The following is a 23,608-nucleotide window of genomic DNA, read 5'->3' on the forward strand; positions in this document are numbered from 1 at the left end:
GATCCGTTAATGACTTTATCGATATTTTCACAAATTAGATGCAACGGAACATGTTGTATTTATGCGAGTCTGTTGATGATCTTGTTTCACATTAGCAGTTTTGTGGTACGAGATTAAACAGCATTGCTGTAAACGAATATTAATATAACGTAGATTGTTTTCAATTGAAAATCCTAAGAAAACGATTTCAGATGGAGGTAATTAATTACGGTGCAAGACAATTTCGTTGTCACAATTAAATTACTAAGCGTTATAAATAATCTTTAGGCATGTAACAAATCACACGCATTTGTAGAAATACGAGAATTTCAGAAAATACGTAACATGATTTCTGATGATAAATAAAAATACATCTCTGCGCGTGTGTTTGTCAATAGGCCAATGTTTGTATAACGAATATTTGTACAAAACTGCGTATCTTGTATCGAACTTTCAATTCCTAAATGTATAATATGATATTTACGCGTACCACGATGCAAAAAAAGGAAATGAAACAGACCGAGAATTTGTAAGATATCTCCAGTGGTAACAGAACCCGACAAATTTATACAAAGGATCATACTCGTTTCTGTGAACCATATTCGCAATTCACAAGGTGCCCATGGGGGCGTACACACGTACAAACACGCTGACCTATCGGTATACAACATTCACGACGTCACGACATGAAAGATTTATCCCGTGAGACAGACAGCAAGTGTTTCCCATCGTGCGATTCTCCAACTATACTCACACGTACACGACGTGCTCTGGTAGAAAGAGATTAAGGTGCGACGAGATCTATCTCGACATTTTCATGTTTTTCTTTATAGGACAGAACTACACGCGCAACGAGACAACCTCGATTTTCTAGAACAATTATTGACTTCGCAATTCACAATTAGTCATTAACCGAGAACGAAAGAGCGGACGATTATTTAATGTCGGACTGCGGATTTTTGTGCATTTATTTTGACGCGTATATCCAACAGTATGTTAAATATCCAAAGCAAGATATTTACTCTAATGTTCAGTAGAGACGAAACAAAGGCTCGTTTCTTTAGCTCCATTCATAAAGATATAAAAATGCACGAAAGTTCGCAGTCTATTTATTACATTAATACAAGTTAAGAAACATCTTTAGGAAATGAGAAAACCGACCATTTTCCTCGACAGGAGGAAGAGACGTCTTCGTTCGCTCTCCTGTTCCCGGAAAGCCGTGAAACAGCTGAAGACAGACTTTATCCTACTTTGTCGCAAGTACAGCGTGAAAAGATCGCAACACGATTTATGAAGTACAGCGAACATGTCACAAAAAGAAGATCCTGGCAAAGCGCGTACTCGTTTGTCCCACTGACTATTCTCACAGTGGTCGCTCTAAGAACCTCGGAGAGTGCAACTTGAGAACGCACTTGCAATAAAAAAAAAAAAAAAAATATTCGTTCATCCGCCACTGTAAAGCGTGTAATTCTAAACGCGTTTGGAAAAACCATTTTCTCGCGGTGCTCTCTTTTTTCCAGAGCGCGTCGCCTACTTTTATTAACGACGCGTCGCAAGAGCTGCTGAATTGTCTGCGACGTTGTTGCTTCAATAATATCAAACTTGCTAACTAATCGTGGCTATTTCAATGCATATTGTGAATATGTCTCTGTTCGTTACTAACAACACGAGCTGCGACGCTCGTTTCCAATAGCGTGCTCTCCACACTCGCGTTAAATCACATGCCTACAGTAGCGCACGTGTGCAGCTGGCTTTCAAGGAGCAACCACACCGGCGTATTCGCCAACGTAACGACGAGATAAACGATGCGTGAAGTTCGAGGCCGAGCGTGACATCGAGTGACGGCCCGATGCTGCGTGTTTCAGCAACTCGTTTCTCGTGCAACTTCAAACAACCAGTTCTTTTGTTGCTGCTGCGTTTCCCGTCAATGGCACGTCCCGTCGATGTTGCGACCGAGGTATTCATAGAACGAAACCAGGGGCTGTGTCAACCCTGTTGTTTCGAGGTGCCTGGCGAATTCGGATCTTGCCCACCACTGCTCGATTGACCTGCAACTAATTCGTGACAGTCAGACGATTAGTCTCTTAACCGGCTAAGACGAAATATATATCTCGTCGTGTCAAGTACGTCCTGTTCAGTACGACGACACAGGGACAACGTTAGCACGTGATACGAGCGATGTCAACGAACGATCCAAATTGTTGGGCGACACTCAAGATTTGCAAAGATCTCCGTAGAAACCTACGAAATAGAACTAGTTGAGAAAGAGACTGTACAATCGTGGAAACGCTGTAGCAAATGATCTATACAGCCGATCTATCTTGAGGAGATTGGACACAGGAAACACGTCGAATTATTAATCGTATTATTAATTACACGATCGATTGAGAACGATGTAAGAAACGGTACAGACTGCCGGGAAAATATCTATGTGTTACCAGACCAAAATTAGAATTGCCGAGTGTCTCCGAGACAAATTGCAATTTTCAGAAAGGGCGATTCAGAAAGGTAGCCCGTGAGAAAGGATATGAAGTTTAATTTCTAATCATTTTATGACGTGGAACACATTTTGCTAGTTACAGTTAGAATTACAGAACTATCCATAGCCATTACGTAACTAATTAGAATTACATAGGATTATGAATTCCATTTATTCCATAAATAAAATTAGAGGTTCGATGAGGAACGATGCTGATTAAAAATAGAGCATGTTCACGTTCCACCGTAGTGAAACAAGAAATATCGTCATTCTTCTTACGTCCATTATTTCTGATTAAAGTGTAACTTTACATTATGTCAAGAGTAATAAAGGCTCATGCATAGTAAGCGAGCGAAGGCCAGAGCATCTGAATATTAAGAAAATGGCAGAATCGGCCTTGATTCAACGATAATACAAGCGAGTACCGGCGTACTACGGTGCTCGTTTCGAACAAAGATCCATAAAACGAATAAGAACTGAAACAATATAAAAAGATTATATACTTTCTCCAAGTGTCGCGTTTTTATCGAGAAATAAATTCGAACAGCCCTTTTTCCGATATACGCTTTATGACACGGCTGTGGCGTTTAGTTTGGAGTCCCTGGGCGATTGCACAGATTGAACAGACACTTTGCACGTAGAAAGGTCGCATCGGTTCTTGCCACATACAGCCGTGTCATAAATTAAGGATTCCGAAGGGTCTCGACTGGCCTCGAGCACTGGCGTCAAGCGCTGGCGTCAAGTACCGGCGTCTCAATTCTTCAGACTTCAGACAAGGAATTTTCTCACGGTCACCGGAGAGGCCACCTTCGATGATTCCTCGAATCACCTCGCATCCGCTCTAGAAAAGGCAAATTTCTACGAGAGAGACGCGAGATGTCTGAGATGTACCGATTGGGTGTTGTTTTTTTAGAGAAGCGGGGCAATCAGCAACCTTGAAGACCTTTGATCAAAAGGATGACTCCCGGAGGAGGTGGCTGAGGCAAGGAAGACAATTTTAGAGTTACAAGTTTAGAGAGCGCTAATTTTCAAACGACCAGATTTTTGGGTCCCTCTGGACGTGGCTTCTTACGTCCGTAATAAATTAAAAGTAGAAACGATAAGAATGATAAAACGAAAGAAAGGAACGATATTAAATGCGGTGTCTGCGAGCGTTCGGATGCTTCCATAAGCTTACGTTTAAGTATATTTGTCGTATGGCTAACCTGTCTCCATGGAAAGCTCTTCGAATCGATCCGGCAGATCCAACATCGCAGGTTCAGCGTGGCGGCCCAAAATCTCCGTCAGGGCATTCCTCCTTCCGGCTCTCCCGGTCGAAAGGAACTCTTTCGCCCTGTCGTCGCCCTCGTAGGAGCCTGGGCTGCGCGCACCACGCATGTAAGTTCCCGAACCATTTCCTGCTGCCCCAGGATCCTTCGTGTCCGGTACATTGCCGATCTCCGCGGGACTGATTGATCCCGATCGTCCCGGCGTTAGCATCTTTTTCAACGCTGCAGCAGACAGATCGAATTAGTTTAATCTATTCCTCCGGACACTTTGATAACGTTGCAAGACAAACCCTTCCAAATAACTAACTGCAACGCGTACGATTTAATTGAGATTGCTTCGTCGTTTCCTACTTCGCGCACAATGTTATTAGTATCGTGTGTATAGAATTTTAGTACTGTTATTTGTATACGATTTTGTTATTGTTATCTGTGTACAATGTTATTGTTGTTATTTGCATGCAATGTTATTATTTGCTAGCTGTGCACAATGTTATTGTTGTTGTATGTACACAATCCTATTATTGTTGTGTGTACAATGTTATTATTTTGCTGGGTGTACAGAAGGTTATCATTGTTATTTGTATAGAATTTGGTTACTATTATCTGCATACGATGTTAGTATTCTGCTATGTGTACACAATGTTACCATTCTTATTTGTAAATAATCTGGTTACTATTATCTGCATACGATGTTATTATTGTGCTATGTGTACGCAATCCTATTATTGTTATGTGTACACATTACTATTATTGTTGTGTATACAATGTTATTATCCTGCTACGTGTACGCAAGGTTATCATTCTTATTTGTAAATAATCTGGTTACTATTATCTGCATACGATGTTATTATTGTGCTATGTGTACGCAATCCTATTATTGTTATGTGTACACATTACTATTATTGTTGTGTATACAATGTTATTATCCTGCTACGTGTACGCAAGGTTATCATTGTTATTTGTATATAATCTGGTTACTATTATCTGCATACGATGTTATTATTGTGCTATGTGTACGCAATCCTATTATTGTTATGTGTACACATTACTATTATTGTGTATACAATGTTATTATCCTGCTACGTGTACACAATGTTATCATTGTTATTTGTATATAATCTGGTTACTATTACTTGCATACAATGTTATTATTTCGCTATGTGTACACAATTCTATTATTGTTGTGTACACAATGATATCATTGTTATTTGTATACAATCTTGTTGTTATTATTTTCATGCAATGTTATTGTTTTGCTATGTGTACACAATCCTATTATTGTTATGTACACAATGATATCATTGTTATTTGTATACAATCTTGTTATTATTTTCATGCAATGTTATTGTTTTGCTATGTGTACACAATCCTATTATTGTTATGTACACAATGATATCATTGTTATTTGTATACAATCTTGTTATTATTTTCATGCAATGTTATTATTTTGCTATGTGTACACAATTCTATTATTGTTGTGTACACAATGTTATTATTTCGCTATGTGTACACAATGTTATCATTGTTATTTGTATACAATCTTGTATACAATCTTGTTGTTATTATTTTCATGCAATGTTATTGTTTTGCTATGTGTACACAATCCTATTATTGTTATGTACACAATGATATCATTGTTATTTGTATACAATCTTGTTATTATTTTCATGCAATGTTATTATTTTGCTATGTGTACACAATTCTATTATTGTTGTGTACACAATGTTATTATTTCGCTATGTGTACACAATGTTATCATTGTTATTTGTATACAATCTTGTTATTATTATTTTCATACAATGTTATTATTTTGCTATGTGTACACAATCCTATTATTGTTGTGTACACAATGATATCATTGTTATTTGTATACAATCTTGTTGTTATTATTCTCATGCAATGTTATTATTTTGCTATGTGTACACAATCCTATTATTGTTGTGTACACAATGTTATTATTTCGCTATGTGTACACAATGTTATCATTGTTATTTGTATACAATCTTGTTGCTATTATCTGCGTACAGTGTTATTACTGTTATGAGTACACAATGTTATTTTTCTTATTTGTATACAATCTTGCTACTGTTATCTGTATACAATCTTGTTATCGTTATCAATCGATCGTCGTCGTCATCAATTGACACGATAGCACGTGATACGGTAATCGGATATCCATTGCGTTTCATTAGATGCAAAGTGCAACCTGTTTGGCCTAGAGGTTTCTGAAAGAACTGTGTCACCGATGCGAAGAATATTTCATTTCAAGCGGGGCACGTTTGCCCGTACAATTTTACGAGATAAAATAACGCGTCGTTCAAATCTGTGTACGAAATACCATCGGTTGTTTTAAAACTTTGGTTCGACGCACCGGGAGGATTATTTTTGTAATTTAAAATCATAGAAGGCAGTTGCAAGTGGAGAAATTCGTGCTTGTCAAATTTCCATAAACTTGAACTTTTACTAGATATCGTAAAATAAGTTATTGATAATCAATCGAATATTATCTACGAAAAATACAAATGCATTATAAAAATATACTTTACCAGGTTCGATTTAGAGAAGAAAAAGTCAGGGACAGAGGAGAATGGACGTTATACCTTTTATCATCGATGCTTTGCTGCTTTTTATAAACACTATTCGTAAGTTCGATTGTGAAAATTAATTTCTCGATAATGTAAACGATTTATGGTACAGCAAGTGATTACGATACTTCGATATAAGACACTAAGTTCATAGACGCAGAAAAAACGACTGATTTAGCCGAAACAGCGTCAGGTGATAAATTTATCTTAGTATGCGATAAGATTATCTTAATATGACATAATTCGTATCCCCTAACTTTGACGCGAACAGCGTACTTTTTAAAACCATCTCGCGTTGCAGCTTTAACACATACGTTTATATCATTTACTTTTATTACGATAGGACGTGACAATCCAGCAAAACAAATAAAAATAGAAGATACGTTTTGTTTGGCAACGTTCCACGTATTTCGTATTAAATAAATAATAAAATACTCCAAAATCATGAAAGCATTACTCGAATAAACCAAACAACGTTGTGGTTTTATAAAAAATGAAATAATAATAAATTCTATATTAATAATACTCGAATTAAGCGTCGTGCTCGCGTAAATATAAAATTTTAATTACCTATCGTTTTTATACGTTCCGATTATTCGTTATATTTCGCGAATATATATTCCCGATATTAATTGAAAGTCATCTGCCGCTCTAAAATATTTATACAACGCGAAAAGTGTAAAACATACCATTTCGTATCACTCACGACGCTATGTTATAATTAACGACGCAATATGATAATTAACTCTGCTGTCCTCCTTGCTCTTCCCCTACACCTTTGTGTCTCTTCCGATATTTACTCCTATTTCTTGACTATTTTATTCACAGAATTCGTGGAACACTCAAAAGCTGGACAAATGCTATCGAACAGTAAAGCCAAATAAAATTAAAAGGAAAAAAAAGCTAAGTTCAAACAAAGTTGACCAATATCTATCGAAATATAATATTCATGTAGGCTCGAGGAAAACAGCAGAGTTAAACGATACTACGCACAGCCGCCGATAAGACGAGGTTAACTTTAATTCTCACCTAAGGCTATTAGAAATTCCAAATTTCGCGCGATAAAAGTTGCCAAGGATACGTCGACGTTGCAATTTAAAAACGCACGCGTTTCCCGTTATATCGACAGTCGATAAGGCAGTTATCAAATAATAGAATAACAGAAACGCGAATCACGCTAAAACGAAATTTTAAGGTGTCACGAACGTCGGATAGCGTTAATCAAGCGATCAAATAAACCAAGTATAGCGCAAGATCTAAGCGAAGAAGAACTATGGCAAATACGCGACAGGAGAAAAACCAGGATACAATGTGATGAGAATGTGATGTCAATTATTAGGAATAAATGTGAGAATAGGACTCGGACAGATAGTGCGAATGAACGCTATATCAAAGACAGATCGTTATTTACATAGCTACTCACATACTTTTCTAATATTATTACTTTCTTACTTACATGTTACAATATTAAGTATAAATTATTATTAGTACGTAAACTTCTAGCGGATTAGTAGGCGAAAGCCTGACAGAAGGATAACGATAACAATAATGAAAGCAAAATAACGAAACAAAATTATAAAGTCAGCTGAAATCACGTTCGGTCAATTTTCAAATATCGCGCTAAAAAGCCCGAAGAAAGTAATCTTTCCTCCTTCTTTTTAACGATAAGTATAAAAGATTATCCTTGCGCCGTGATAAAACAAAAAGTACCGAGATTAATTTAAACGTTAGTACTTGCGTTAGTGTAAATTAAGATTAAATAAAAATTGAACACGTACGTTTGGAACAAAAAAAATACCTTTTTCACGTAAGAGACGTTTTCTCCGGCGCCCTTTGTACGTCGATTGGCCGAAAACGGCAAGGCAATTTCTCCCTGCCACTGACACATTGCACTGCTTCACCTGATCAAGTATCGTTTGGAATTATAAGCTACTGTTTGGGCCGACGAGATACCTTAAAATTCAAATTGAATATAAAATATAAAATGGAAGAAATAAATAAAGGAACAAGACGTGCAACCGTTTCAAATTACCCATAGCGTTTCGCCCGAATAAAATTTCGTAACGACACGCCAACTGTCCGAACAATTTCCGAAATGTTGAAATCCTATCTAAAGAATTTTCGAAACGTTGAAATTGTATGTGAAAAATTCCCAAGACGCTGAAAAATCCTGTCTGAAAAATTGCCAAAATTCCGTATGAAATATAGTTAGCAATTTATAAGTTTCAAACGTAACTTTCAGATTTTCAATATGAACCTTCGCTTCTACAACGATATGTACCAATTTCAGGAACTTTTCATGGAGATGGACAATTTTTCGCGTGGGATAGCGTTCAATCAGTGCTATTCAAATCCTTTCAGAGATATTTTCACTCTAGGGGAGCAACTGTACGATCGACGAGTCAGCTATGTAAAATGCTAGAAATGTAAAATTATACTATATAGGATGCTCTGATATCATAATTTCAACTCCAAAGTAACGCAAGGTGGAAACGAGATCTTTATGAGATAAAATTGAACGATTACGTATGCATATATGTGCACTGGAAGTTTTCTATGAAATAATTATTAGCCTAAATTGGAACTATGGCTCGCAGTTGTTCTGTGCATTGGTAATTTTTTAAAAAAACGAACGAGCCTCGAGCGTTCGACGAATTATTTGCCAGTCTGGAGGTTTCTGCTTGAATTGGCGCATTTGGAGCTAGTTAGCGTGACGCATTCTTTAAGAAGAATATTTCGTTAAAATTTTTCTCTTACAAACTCTCATGTATATTCATATAGGATATTGGAGAATAGTGATAAATATTTTGCAAACGTGAAATTTCCCAAGCAGGAAAACAGCGTTCGCGTTAAAGCGGAATATTACAAACTGACGAAGAAGAAGCGAAATCCGTTAATTTCTAGGTGTTTGAAACATGACTTGAATTATAATTTTTGTACGTCGTGTACACGCTTTGAAGCTTCCTCTACGAGCTTCGACAAAGTAAACTGTGATCGTGCTTTCAACGACAAGGAAATTTAAATTAATATGAAGCAAAGAAAAATGTAATTAAAATTCTATGCGTACACTGTCGTTCTGACACTGTCATTTTTTCAAAAGTAATCCCTTAAAATAAAATTTAACGAGGCGAACTCTGCTCAGACCTACCAATGAACAAGAAGCACGCAAGAAAGAATTTTGGAAAATTGAAAATATAGTAAGAGCTGCATTTGAAATACGATATCGTTGTTGTTGCTTAAACCTGCGTTAATTGCACAAACAACGCCCATTGTATCACTGTGGTACTCAAAACTCTAGTACTCTAAAGTGCACAACTCTAAAACCTCTATTTCCGGCACTAACAATAAGACGTCAGTATTTTGTCTTGTATTTTCCATGGAAATTTCTTCCAAGAAAAGGAACGTTTTTAAACGGTGTCTTACGAACAAGGAAAATCAAAAATTCATCTAAGAACCACAGATACGCAGTTGCGAATATTATCGAGACACTAAAATGGCTTTGAAACGAGATCACACAAGGCTCTATTTCTGAAGTGGATTCCACATATTACAATACACGCTGTATGGTTTGCAAATGTATGAAAATCTATCGTATCGTTAACCATTAGTGTTAGGAAGAAATCGTTTGTTATATTACTCATTAAATTTCCTTCGTTTTTTCCTTTTTTTTTATTTTTAATTATTTTCTTCGTTCTTATCAGCTCGTAGATATGGTCCAATTATCCAGCACATTTGATTATGCGGCACAGCCTCGATCCTGGCTATGCCGGATAATGGGAATTCTACCGTACCAATATCGACAGAAATTGCTTCATAGACGCAAACGGAGGAAAAATCTTTATTATAGTAAATGTTCGATACGATTTGCTTGCGCTGTAATGCGACACTCGCATTGTCCTACATCTTCGAATATTCCTCTTCGTCTATCGAGTAATCTCGATCGATATTAGTAATCCCGGGCTAACTTGGATACTTCGCAACCAATCTCGTTGTTTACGTTCAACGAAGAAAATCACTCGCGACATCCAATGTTCGTGAATGATAAAAATCGATTTTACGCCAAAAGCATCGACCGCAGGGATCAAGTCGCTTGGACGCGTTTGCTCCTCTTGGTACGTGAACTGTAAACTCTTCTAGTCGCGTACCCTGTTTTTTAACAACCTGTTACATCGCTTTGCTTATATATTTACGATTTCTTGAAAGAAAAAAGCTATAGTCGAAAAATTGAAAAGTTACGCGCTCCTTGTCTACACGAATGTCGTAGATCTTTTCTTCTCCTTGCTTTTTTCTTTTTCTTTGAATCGAGAGTTTGCGGTCGCGTCAACATCTTGGGTTATTTAGCGACTACTTACCGGTCACTTTACTTTGATACTTGATACTTCAGTAACTTGAAACGTGGTTGAGTTTATCGTTTAAATACGCTTCCTGAGATGTGTACATTGTTGATGAACGAGATTACGATGGTACTCCATTTATCTCAACGAAATTGTATTTACTAATGAAATTTCAATTGCTAATGGAGTTTCCAAACGTTCTACGGCTATAACACACGCGATACACGCGTAAAAGATTCCTATGGTAGTATCCTATTCTATTTTTTTTTTTTTTTAATTAAAATTACAATCAATTCTCGCGTTGAGAATCCTATTCTACGCTCTTTGTATCGTTGTAGGTTACGTTATTTGCTACCAATACGGCAATTGTTATCGAGCAAGAAGGAATGTAAAATAGAGCATAGTTTCGATGAAAGATTTTCAACAGAATTTCAATTTACAGGTAACTGTTGCGATCCAAGGTTTTAAATAAAAAAAGAAGAATTTGACCTTTTACAAATATAATTTTGCCGAGCCACTGTACACGTTATTGCACCCGAACCGGCTGGCAGCGGAAACGATCAACACAACCATAGAAAGAAGACTAAAAAGGAAACACTCGGCAGACCTCACAAAGGATATATCTTAACAAACACGAAGATGGTACTCCATTGGGGATAGCCACCCACGTGATAATCAAACAGATAAGAAATTCTACCAAATGTCCAAATTGGACAAATTGTGAATGTGAAATTTTAAATGAAAAAAAAAGAAAAAAAAGAAAACTGTACACGTTCGATTTTATACGTGTATCGCCCTTCGTGTATCTTTAACGATAGGTCACAGAATTTTCAAGTGTCTCGGATACAATGCATTCCACGGGAAGTCTAAATTAATTATGAATAATTCAAGAGACCAAGATCATCATTTTCTAATGTTTATCGTGCAAACTAAATTATTCGATAAATTAGCATGGTACAATGTTAATATTTCCCAGATAATATATTCTCCTATAGTGACGCTAATAACCTTGTAGTTGATGCGACGTTAAACCTCGTCTGGACTGCGAACTCACGTGCAAAGAGCGCGTCAAAGGAGTAATAGAAAATACGTATAAAAATGGGAAAAAAAAGACAGATATATCGCTTGACAAAGAGGAAGGCAGTGCTCCGTGTAGACAATAAATTACCAATGTACAAAACGATGATTGAACCCATACACAGACTTATGGAATAGTCCCATTGGTAACAGCAGCAAAGAACCGTGTGGGTAAATTTCAATCGTACACCGCGACCTCAAGATACCCACAGTCAAAGAGGAAATATGGCAAAATATAGCGACAGATATAGCAAAAGAGTCAACAAATACCGAAACCCCCTAATCACTGGGCTACTCGATACGACGGACCAGATTCGTAGGCTGAAGAGGCACTACCCGCTGGACCTAAACGCTAGATTCAATTAGTTATCTAAATTAAGCAATATTCACTTATTTATAACACTTACTTATATATTATACTTATTTATATTAAGTATTAACTTATTATAAATAATCAGCCGTGTCACTGCGCCACGCCAGAAAAATTACTGAAAATTCTCAACGTGAGAATTGATTGTAATTTTAATAAATAAATAAAAAAAAAAATTCCAATCGCTGCAATCAATTCTACTGACAACAGTTTGTTAACGGTTCGTGATACATCAGAGACGGAGATCTACGGAAATATCCAGAAATACCAACTATTCAAGAGGAAAGCGACGAAACATAAGAAAAGCGCGTTGCACAACATCCTAATCAACTAGTCCTGCGGACGCACAAGGATGGGATTAAACGAGGCTTAAAAAGGAAACACCCTGCTGATCTTCTATAGAATTCTCACGGGATATTGTAAGACCACGTCCTACAGGGGATAATCATCCACATAATAATTTATAGCTAGAAGAATTTACCGAATGTCTGAATGGCAAGACAAATTGCAGGGAGAAATAGCTAAAATAAAATGAAAAACGTGAAAGTCCAATTGAAAAGGAAGCATCGCGAGAAACGAAACTACAACAGTCGGGACACGGAATAAAAGTTTATCTGAAACGATATTTTGCAGTAGAGGCGGAAGATAATATAAAAGCTCTTTCAAAAGCAGTCGTTCGAATAAAAAAAAAAAAAATAAAATGTACACGTCCGATCTCCTGCGCGCTATTATATTATCTTCCCTGAATAAACGAAGGAATGTAAAGAGGAATAAAAGGCAATGACAGAATGAAAAGAGCGGATCCACGCGCGAAACTTCTACGCTGCAGTTGCGCACGAAAAAATCCAGTTTTCCACGTCACACAGAATTCGAGTAGTCGAATGGAGCGTATAAAGGGTGTCCGGCGTGACGCGACTCGGTATTTTTCAGCCATCTGCGGCCATGCAACGAAGAATATTTCGAACCATACTTCAACGGTGAACTGTAATTCTCTCTGTCCCTGAAATGCAAGTAATTCTGAAATATATCGACGGGTGAAATATTATTTCCACCATTGTGAACCTGACATTAAGCAAACAAAAATACCTGTAACACGTTTTTTTTTTATTTTTCGTAAAATCCTGTACCCTCTCACGGAAAAACGACGCATGGTCCTATATTTACGTTCCCTAAACAACCCTCGGTTTCGCTATGAAAATCAAGTATTTTTGGAATATTTTATCGTCGTTCGCGGTACACTCCGGTTCGATACATTCTTTTAGTATCGGGGAAAAGGGCCTAAGAAACATCGGGTTAACCATGGACAATGCCGCGAGAGCCGAGGCGCTGTCGGGTCTACCAATGTGTCCTCGGTCTCTTTTCCAAGTGCACAGTTGGAAAGTTCGTAGAAAAGACCTACCTGACCCTGGCTACGGAACGCGTGTGCGATGGGCCTAGCAAAAGACAAAAGAGATGCTACAAGAGAAGCGGAGTAGTCGGTCCTGTTGTTATTGAGTATCGCTTATTAAACTAAACTTAACTCTGAATATAACATCGTTACTTGTCCTTACTCTAAGAATCCATACGTTACTACATTCTTTTATTACATGGCAGAAAAATACGAGTCTCGTTACGCGAGACACCCTATACACAAGTATATCGAAATAGTCCCGAGAAATATGATCGCGTCACCTGCAGTTCGAATATTTGGATGGGATACGCAGGTCTAGTCGCGAAAAAATTAAACAACAAATTGCTAGCATTTGTAGAAAATATACCGTACAGGGTGTCGAAAATATTTTCTATTAGTAGACTATTTTTGTATACTTGTTCTTCGGTGAATGCTAGATGTGCGTCGCGAATTCTCAACATTAATTTCTAATGCATGTTAACTCTAGTCTTTCTCTTTTAAGTTCCATTCGAGTAGAAATTCAATGGCGTAATATCTAACGATCTTGGGTCAGGTTAGTACCAAGGATAACGCTCGTTTAATCATTAAAATTACCCTGTTGAATCATACTAGCATACGTTCGTAAGTTTAGTTCCTTTCTTAGCCTAAGTATAATTCTACAGGATATAATAAATTGCCGAGTGCGGAAAATTGTCTCCCAAATAGACACATTCTAAAATATACATTTTAAACTCTTTAAAAAGTAATTATATTTTTTTGATCATAATGATTCGACTCTCAAGAAATTCAAGACTAAATAATCCATCATGCCATTTCGTATTTTTATTGTAATTTTTAAATTACAATTAAATATTCGATAAAGTATTTACAATAAAGTCTTTTTTAACTTCTACTCGTAGAATATGTTAGTTTCGCTTCGCAGAAGATACCCAGGACATCCTATATAGCGTGATTCTAATAACCGAGCCAATTAACTTCTATTAAATTAAACTAAATTGAATCAACTAAATGAAATTAAAAATTGAAATGAAGAAAAGGTCGTAGAGAAAAATTTTGCGTTGTTTTACGAGCTTCGTCGCCATGAGACACAATTTTGTCACAACAACAAGTTACCCTGCTTCTTTCTATCTTTCCAATGAAATTCTTCTACTCTTTCTGCGTAAATGCATTTCTCCTATTACGCTACGAATTTCATTCCTTCGGGAACTTCTAATAAGTATTCAAACCTTTTACTCGCGTTCCAAGTACTCTTAAGAAAATTGATGATATTTTCCATTATAACGTCTAAGTTTTCAACGCTCGTGTTTAACACGTTAAAATGAAACCATCGCATGAGTATCGTGTTTCCTTGCAGTTCGTTATAACTCTCATGTTATTACATAGTGTTGACGTTCATAGTGTGAACATTCGCGTAATTCACTTAGTAACCATATAGTAACAGCTAAACTATATGATGGAAAATAGTAAGAAACGTATGAACGACACTGAGATACAGTGGTGAAACGATTGAGAATTTGCCATAAATTTTTTAAAATGTGAAATATATGATAAATTTTAAAAACACAATAATACGATTAGTACATACGTAATGAAAATTTCATACAAATAGCTTGCAATTATATTTATGATACATGCTTGAAAAATATCGGATGTCATCGCATTGTAATTACACAAATGAATAAAAACGAATAAAATCTACGCTACCACTACATCTTACGATTTTTAAGGAATACAAATATTCTTAAAATGTTCAAAGAATATTGCCTGAAGAAAGGAACTAGGATCAAATAATTATTCCGAACAGGATAAATTTTGGATAAATTAAATTCCATTAAAATTCATAAATCGTGCATTTTGTTAATAAATTTACAAGGCGCAAAGATGCTAATAAATAATAATTTAAGCTATTCTACAACTGCGTTAATCGAACTAATACTTTTTCCATGAACATCGTGTCAAAACGGCTTGTAATTATTTGATACTGGCAAACAGTACATCGACTGACGCATCACTTATTAACGAATCTACTGCCTTATTCATACAGTAACCCTGAAAAGACAGTGATCGATTCGTACGTATCCCCGAACACAGTTACGACAAAATATGTATATCTTACGTCAGCACCACGTGCTTCCACGTAAAAGTCTGCGATACCACAGGATACTCGGCAAATTTCGTAATACCAAACGTTGATTACCGAACCGACAGAACTGCCACATTCTAACGAGATTTATTCGAGAGCTGACCCCCCAGTGAACCTGAGCTGTCGCGTAACTGCAACTTCTGGCACGAACGAAATACGCAAGAAGCAAGTAACAGGCAATAACCGAAGGGAATGGCAATAAGGAGACGGATAAAGACGAAGCGATCGAGTGAGACGGTGGAGAGCAACAGCGTGTGCAAGTGCAAACCGTGGAAAACAATGGTCGAAAGCATGTCACTGGAAGAATGAAAGTGCTCGAGGAGGACATCGAATGCGAAAGAGCGATGAGACGTGACGCAGCGACACATCAGACACATGACGTAGCGATTCACGGACTCACCATCGAGATGTTGATAACGTTGCTCTTCCGTGTGCGTAGCTCGGTGTCGCTGGCCACTGGGTTAACTACACACGCGTCTGCAGTCGAAGCTTCACTGTCGGCGTGGGTGCTATACAGCGTGCACGCCGGTTGTAAACCAGCCGCCTGGCGAATCGATACTGCGCGAATCAAAGCATACAGCAGTTCCACGAGGGGACCGTATAATATGACGTACGATGCACGATGCACGGGACTACGAGAGGACTACGACTGACAGAGAACAATGTGCAAGATGTCGATCCGGCAAGTCTACCAAATGGTTTTTGGCCTGTGCACACTGTTACTGTTACGCACACGAGATGCCGTTACGCGTGATCGGAACGAGCCGTACGACTTGGCAGCAATTAGCAAGTTAGCACTTGCCGGCCAATCGTAGCAGTGCAGACGTACGAGAGAAAAAGATCGATTACCACGACGAAGACGATGTCATAACTTCTCAACCGTCTGATTTCGGTTTGTCCATGAAACGAATGGGTCATGGCTTACGGCGCTCACGAAGCCGATTTTCTTTGTATTCTATCTACGTGTTGTACGCTTCGATGACCACGCGACCGCTGCCGAACCTCGCCGACTTTTGCCGAACGAGCAACTGAATTTTGGTGCCCCGTACAGGCTTTTCCAATTTTCCGATTAATGAAATATTTACAGCTGTCATTGCTCGCTCACGTGTTCTAGGTTCTAGGAATATCGTATATGTCTTTTGGAAACTAGAGATTCCAGTTCTGTTCCAGTTTCTCTTATTTTACAGTGACAAATATCAAGGTATGAAACTCGATCGATGGTACGAATTTTAAAGGTAAATTCACGTCATTGAAATACTTGGATTTATTACTGGAAGAAGTAATTGTTACGTTACGGTATTAACGAGGGCGAGAAATTATATATTTCTATGCAATTCTGTAGTTTCTCTCGTAGAAAGAACCACGTCTAAAAAATATTCATTTTGATCTGTTTCAAGCAGACTTCCTGCTCAGTCGGACAAATAAAGAATATGAACTTATGTTGGAACATAGTGCCATCTACCAGAGTCAATAACAGCTGCGAGTTTTTGAAAAACTGCCGCTTTGGAATTCGCAATACGTGATCAAAATTGCACATACAACAATTATTTAGAAATGTTTAATATGTATTAGAAGGAACATTTTATAATTCAAAGATATGTAGTTAATAAAAAGTTTACAGGGAATTCTGGTATTAGTATATTAGTAACAAATGTAATATTGCTATTGAATCTCATTGAAGTGGAATTAACATAATGTATATTTTGTAGAAGGTTAAAGCGACGAACATGGATGAAAAATCGATGCATCGAAGTGCTTTTACTGCCAAATATTGCCAGTCAAATATTGACCGATTGAAGCAGAATAGACATGAACACAATACTTCAATGTTCAATATAGAAGCGAAAAACTAATTTTATCCATTGAGGAAATATTTACTATACGTCATATTTTCATTATATGTATACATATATATTATACTGGGTACAATATTCACGACGTATATAAACTATATATATATATATATATATATATATATATATATATATATATATATATATATATATATATATATATATATATATATATATCACATATATATATTCATATAATATTTGAATTAGGAATTACATCAACAAATTTACGTTTACATTGTTGTTCGCAAAAATTATTACAATCTAGATAAGACTCGTAACCACTACGAGATGTTTTGCTGGAAACAAGCTACGTTCCATTTGAAACGCTTTATCGAACGATGTATACTCCAAGCGATATCTGCGCGGATCGATTAAAACGAGACACCCTGTATATATACGTAAATGTATCCATTAAATTACTTAACACATTGTGATATTGCACAACATTTTGGTACAGCTGTAATAAACGACTAATCAAATATTCAATATGCATCTTGTTGCACGCGATAGAATTCTAACGCAATCTGTATCTATATTTCTAGCTGACAAGAGGAAATCATTTCTGCAATCGAGGTCGATGAGTTTAATACTTATAAACTTAGACCTCTATATCTACTGTTGGAAGATGTCATTTACTTTTCCCCGATCAGAGAAGAAGCATTATTACAGATTCTATATGGAGAGCAGCCAAAAACAGGGACCCATAAATATCCAGAGAATCTGTCAGTTAATCTTAAACTATATTCGAATAAGCGAAATATCATATCGAAAGTCTGATTGTTCGTTCTATTATCCTGGAAATCCCATTACCCGAGTATTTTTGTCGAATTAGGGAAGCTCTCGCCGTAGCGATTCTTATTACCGTATTACTCGACTAATACTATTTAATATGTGTATTTATTTATCCATAAGGAATACGTGTTCTCTGCAAAGAAGTCGCGGGTGAGCGACTGACGCGTTTTTGGCACGTTGCGGATTTCAATTTTCAGAGATAATAGAAGATCGTCGAGGATCCATGGTAAACGAAAGGATAGGAACCACAGTTCTGTCGTATTGGAATTTGGCTATTTCTAAAGATCGTATCCTAGAATATCGTCGATACGATTCCAATGTTCTCCAATAATGAGAAACGCGTCGAATAAATTATTCGTTTAACGGATCGAAACTTTCTTTAAACTTTTCTTGCGCCGCCTTTTGGAAGATTTGGCGCATTACTAATAAACGTCACGTACTGTGTGTAACTGTATAAATTACAGGTTGGACAATGCGGAACAGAAGGGGTCATGCCGTTAACGAACGATTACGTAAGCGACGCTTTCGTCAGAATTTTCCACCTTTGAACGAGTGCGTGTGACAGCTTATAAATTTGATATCATTTTTTTAAGGAGGACGGGACAAGCACACAGGAGATACTATTATCGCTAAATTATTGCAAATACCAATTTCGTTATGAGGTGGGTGCTACGTCATGTAAATTCTGGTCTCGAGTTCGTTTTTCCATTATCCAGACTTTTAGCATAATTTAATATTACATTAATGTGTATCGTTCGAAGTATACTCCACTGTTACTTTTCTGAGACGTAACACTTCTTGGAACGCGCATCTTGAATCACTTCGCTTAACAAATCCTTTGTCAATTTCTAATCATAACAGTCGACCGAGGTTTCTCGTTAAAAGCTTGCACGATATTAGAATAGTAAATGCCTCGCGAGTCTCGTGCATAGACCATTTCAGATTACGAATACTATTTCGGAATTAAAGATTACGAATATTAAAAAATCGTTATTGATAAGCGTAGTTTGTCGCTTTAACGAGGAGGAATCAAAGATATAGCAAGGATAGAAGCAGCAGACTACCTGACCTTAAATATATCGCTATCGCTGAGAAGAATTATTGCACAGGAAAGATTAGCTGGCAAAGAACGACGATAGCACATGGACTGAAATATAAAATAGAAGAGAACCTGCCGTGTCAACAATGCAACACCGGGGAAATAGAAAATAGAAAACACATATATCAAGCGACTGCACGATGTACGCAGAAGGCCACTGAGACTATATACAGACACGCATCGAGGAATAAAGAATGGCCAGAGATAGGAAGAACAGCAACCGAAAGACAAATATGACAAGTGCAAGACCTTGTGAAGCGAGACGCCAAGTTGAGGGCTTCCTGCATGAACAGCGGACAGACCAGAGAAGAACTAGCAGGAACGAAATAGATTTAGATCGCCTAGATCAGCGGTAAATCAGCAGAATTAACAGCGATCCGGCAACAGGCGTTCAAGATTGCTTGCAACGTACCAAACAAAATCTGCGTCATTCTCGTCGGTAGCAAACTGAATTACCAAACGGAAAATTAAAATCAACCGGACAAACTCAAACCGTATGAGTTTCTCCTTAAGGCATGTAACTTGAGAAGACAATGACCAGCTGATCTTGAACGAGCTATAGAAGGAGGAGGCTCGACGGAGGAGGACTTGTAACGACGTATAATAGATCTGAGGCACTAAACCACTGAATCAGCCTACAGAATCCTCACCACTTCGACCCTGATTGATGCAAAGGGAAGAAAAGAAACCGATGGCAAGGATGTTATCACATCCATCAACAACGTGTACCAGTTCTGACGACATCGTGCTTGATGTATTGGAAATAAATCGCTGTGTAATTAAATTTTCCTCGAACGTGTCCTTTTACAATCTCCGTACGATACGATACAGTATTTTGTTTCAATGGCACAGCACGATGGCTTTCTCAAGATATTAATCAGATCATTAAAATATCAAGTGAAAATTCGAGAGCTTCGACGGAGACAGGGGAATTTCTTTCGAGACACGTGTCAACAGTTCGATTCGTCTGGGCTTTCGTTTCGTCGAATTTGGCATGTGGCCAGCATGCAGGAACTCGAATGGCATCAACTGTATTAGGTTCAATAACTTGCACGTGGCATTTATGTTCACGATGATGCAGTCAGCTTTAATTAAAATAAGTAACGTGCTGCGCGTAACATTATAGCGTAGAGAAGGCCGGTCGCGCCGCGTGAATCGACAATGAATTATTGTCACTTTTCTTTGGCCAGCAATCGCTGATCCATTGACACATAAAGAGCATCGCAGTATCGCCGATTTTCATCAGTCCCGGCAGAGAATTTTGTATGCGTCGTTCGTGTTGCTTCAAATAATTCGGCGCAAGTTAATGCACCCGGAATTAACCACCACCTGTCGTACGAATTATTATTTGCGGACGATCCTGCTCGTGCATTCCTTCCCAATTTGTATGGACGATTAAGAAAAAGAGCAACGTGCTTCGCTTTCTGTCAATAATACAAGAAATATCTGGTCTATGCTTGCGTTATAACGCGAACGGTATATTTTCAATAGCTTTTATTTGTTAGTCCTTCGTTCTTAAATCGTTTCAACGAATATTATATTGGATCGTTTAAATATCGAGTTGGAATATGCAAATGAACAATGTTGCACATTCTCACGCCGAGAATTATCATATACCTCGAGTGAAACGGTAAATATTAAGAGAAATCATTGTTACGATCAGTTAGTTATCTAATTATTACTCATTCCAATTATAGTCGGGTTTTCATATCGTGAGACACAGTTAGAATACGTACGCTAGAGTTTTATCCTTTAATATAACAATCGGCCTGCTACACTAGTAACAATTACTTGCTAATTAGTTATTTTAAGACAATTGAAACATAACCGAGTTCATCGTTTAAACTAGATTACTGACACGTATGTGTATCGTTCATGAGACTCTGAATCCTCCAATTAAAAAAGAAATTGGACTGTTGGACGCTTGCAATTGTTTTAATGCAAAGGAGATTGAAATTAATTTTTTATAATCGAATTAGCGAAATAGGCAGTAACAGATTCGAATAATTATCGTATTTGCATATTAAATAATCCATTGAAACAATCTAATTACTTCAATTTTCCTTTTATCAACAAGCGAACATTTTCGCTGCACCGGACACGTATCTTGCAATTTGCTGTTACATAAAAAATTATTATTGTATTTCCTACTTACTGAAAAAAGTATTTTATTGTTTTCTTCCTTTGTGTATAATTTACACAAACGTGTTGTCATAAAATTCCGGGAATATTAACATGCCACGTATATGTTTGTATGTATACAATTTTCCGCAAGTTTATAAACATTTTAATATTTAGATATTTGCGACATTGCGCCGGGTATCTTATCAAAGTTTACAGCCGAATTAAATATTTACCATAGCTTGCATCGCGTTCTTGCCACTGCTGTATTGCCAACTTGTTTATTTTGTATCGACCGTATAAAATATTTGTTTCTTCGTAGTCGCATTATGAATCGTTCATTTCAAATATACTATTAAATAAACGTATCAGCATAGAGGAAAGCGTTACGTGCATTTTATTCAATTTTGTACTTTTAAATCTCCCATAAATTATAAATACATAAAACTCTGCAGTCTGATCATACGAAATGTGTACGATATATTTAGTTTAGCACATTGCGGATCGCTGATCCAGCGTTGATATCATACGAACGTGCATCCGTACAAATCTGATCGTAAATACATCGACAGTCGTAAGTACTTTGGCGCACGAGTGTTAGTAAAGTATGTGAATTAATGGGAAATTAACGATCAAAGGCAATGCTATCTTCTCGAAATTAACATGATACGAAACTTAAATTGTCTATTTAAGAGCTTGTTAGTCTTACGTTGAAATTAAGTACAAGAGTCGTCCTGGTGTAATAAACGTAATTCCTGGAATTGAGAGAAAAATATCAGATTGGAAGAACCTTCTCTATGTTATCTGCAGCGTGGCGACCAAATGAATCGAGGTAAATAAATTCCTCAAGTATCGAAATTTCTTCGCAATGCACGACGCTTACAAATGTTAATCCTTTCATCGCGTATCACGATTAAAGAGTAAGCGTCATCGTGCCCTGATAACAATCGTCACATTCAGTTAGTTTTAATCCTAATGCGATCCTCCGATTGTCACATTTCTATCTCACTCTTCATTCAGCGAGTAAATCACTTTTCGTGTTTTTTGAAGTATAAAACAATCCTGCATCGTTCTGTCCGTAATTTTCTAACTAAATTACATGCTGTCAGAAATAAACACGTGTCTACGTACATTCGAGCCACGGTATACAAGACGTACAGTATTATCCAGACACTTATACGGCCAAAAGTAGCAGTTAAAATGCAGCTGAATGCGCGAGTTTTTATTTGTATTCAACGTATGAATGAATTCAAGTTTAAGGACACTGGAATGATTTTCTTCAACCGCCAGCTGCTTCCTTTTCTTTCTCAATGAAACGTTCGTTCCGCTCTTAATGTTCACGCGTATAATGTGATCAATATTTTATACGAGCGATATGCTCGCGTATAAACTCGAATTTTAAGTGCAAATTTTGTTACGCGTGTTTCACCATACACGCAGAATGAACAGTCATATGGTAGAAATAAATATCTCGACGGTTCTTCTCTTTTTCAAACGAGATCAGGATGTAAGAAAATTTTGTAATAAATCGGAAAATCTTCTTGAAAATTGCTGGTAATAACCTGGCGGTGTGTAAATATTGTTACCACATCACACGGTATATATGTAGAGGAGGTGTTGATTAAAAAAAGAAAGTAATTGTAATCTTTAAATTTAGGCTGGCGAAAATGAAGAATGAAAGACGTAATTCATGGAGAGCACGCGTAGAATGTGTCGTAACGATTACTAAAGAATGCAACACACAGAGGACCCCGACCCACTCTCTATTGCGATTCACACGTGTATATTAAGTATAACGAACACTTCACAAATGTATCATTTACGATCGGCTTCGTTAAAGAAATAATAAGTGGCAAACCACGCGAACGATCGGGGAAAGTAGCATTAAAAAGAAAAAAAAACCAATCGTTTAAAAAGTGGACAATTTTGTACGAATAACCCGCAATTCGTATCTGTTTTACAAAATTGGCAAATATATAGCGTTAAATAAGAAATGAAAGAGTAAAATACGCGAAGCATTGAAATTCAGTACCTGTCGAAATGTTCCTGTCTGCACGAATATATACAGGGTGTCCCACGTAACTAGAGTAACCAGTAGCTCTGAAACAATACAGC

General features: G+C 37.1%; 1 protein-coding gene across 1 annotated transcript; it reads right to left on the minus strand.

Moving 5' to 3' along the window:
• Positions 1-518: 518 nt before the first annotated feature.
• On the minus strand, positions 519-17,579 carry LOC126875237 (uncharacterized). The gene is made up of 4 exons (XM_050638061.1): positions 16,026-17,579; positions 8,110-8,212; positions 3,664-3,948; positions 519-2,033 (listed from the first exon to the last, which is right to left on the minus strand). Exons 1-4 carry the CDS (start codon positions 16,026-16,028, stop codon positions 1,966-1,968), a joined length of 459 nt encoding a protein of 152 aa, XP_050494018.1. The 5' UTR covers positions 16,029-17,579; the 3' UTR covers positions 519-1,965.
• Between the last annotated feature and the right edge of the window lie 6,029 nt (positions 17,580-23,608).

The sequence above is a fragment of the Bombus huntii genome, chromosome 17 (genome assembly GCF_024542735.1).
Source record: "Bombus huntii isolate Logan2020A chromosome 17, iyBomHunt1.1, whole genome shotgun sequence".
NCBI classification, from domain to species: domain Eukaryota; kingdom Metazoa; phylum Arthropoda; class Insecta; order Hymenoptera; family Apidae; genus Bombus; species Bombus huntii.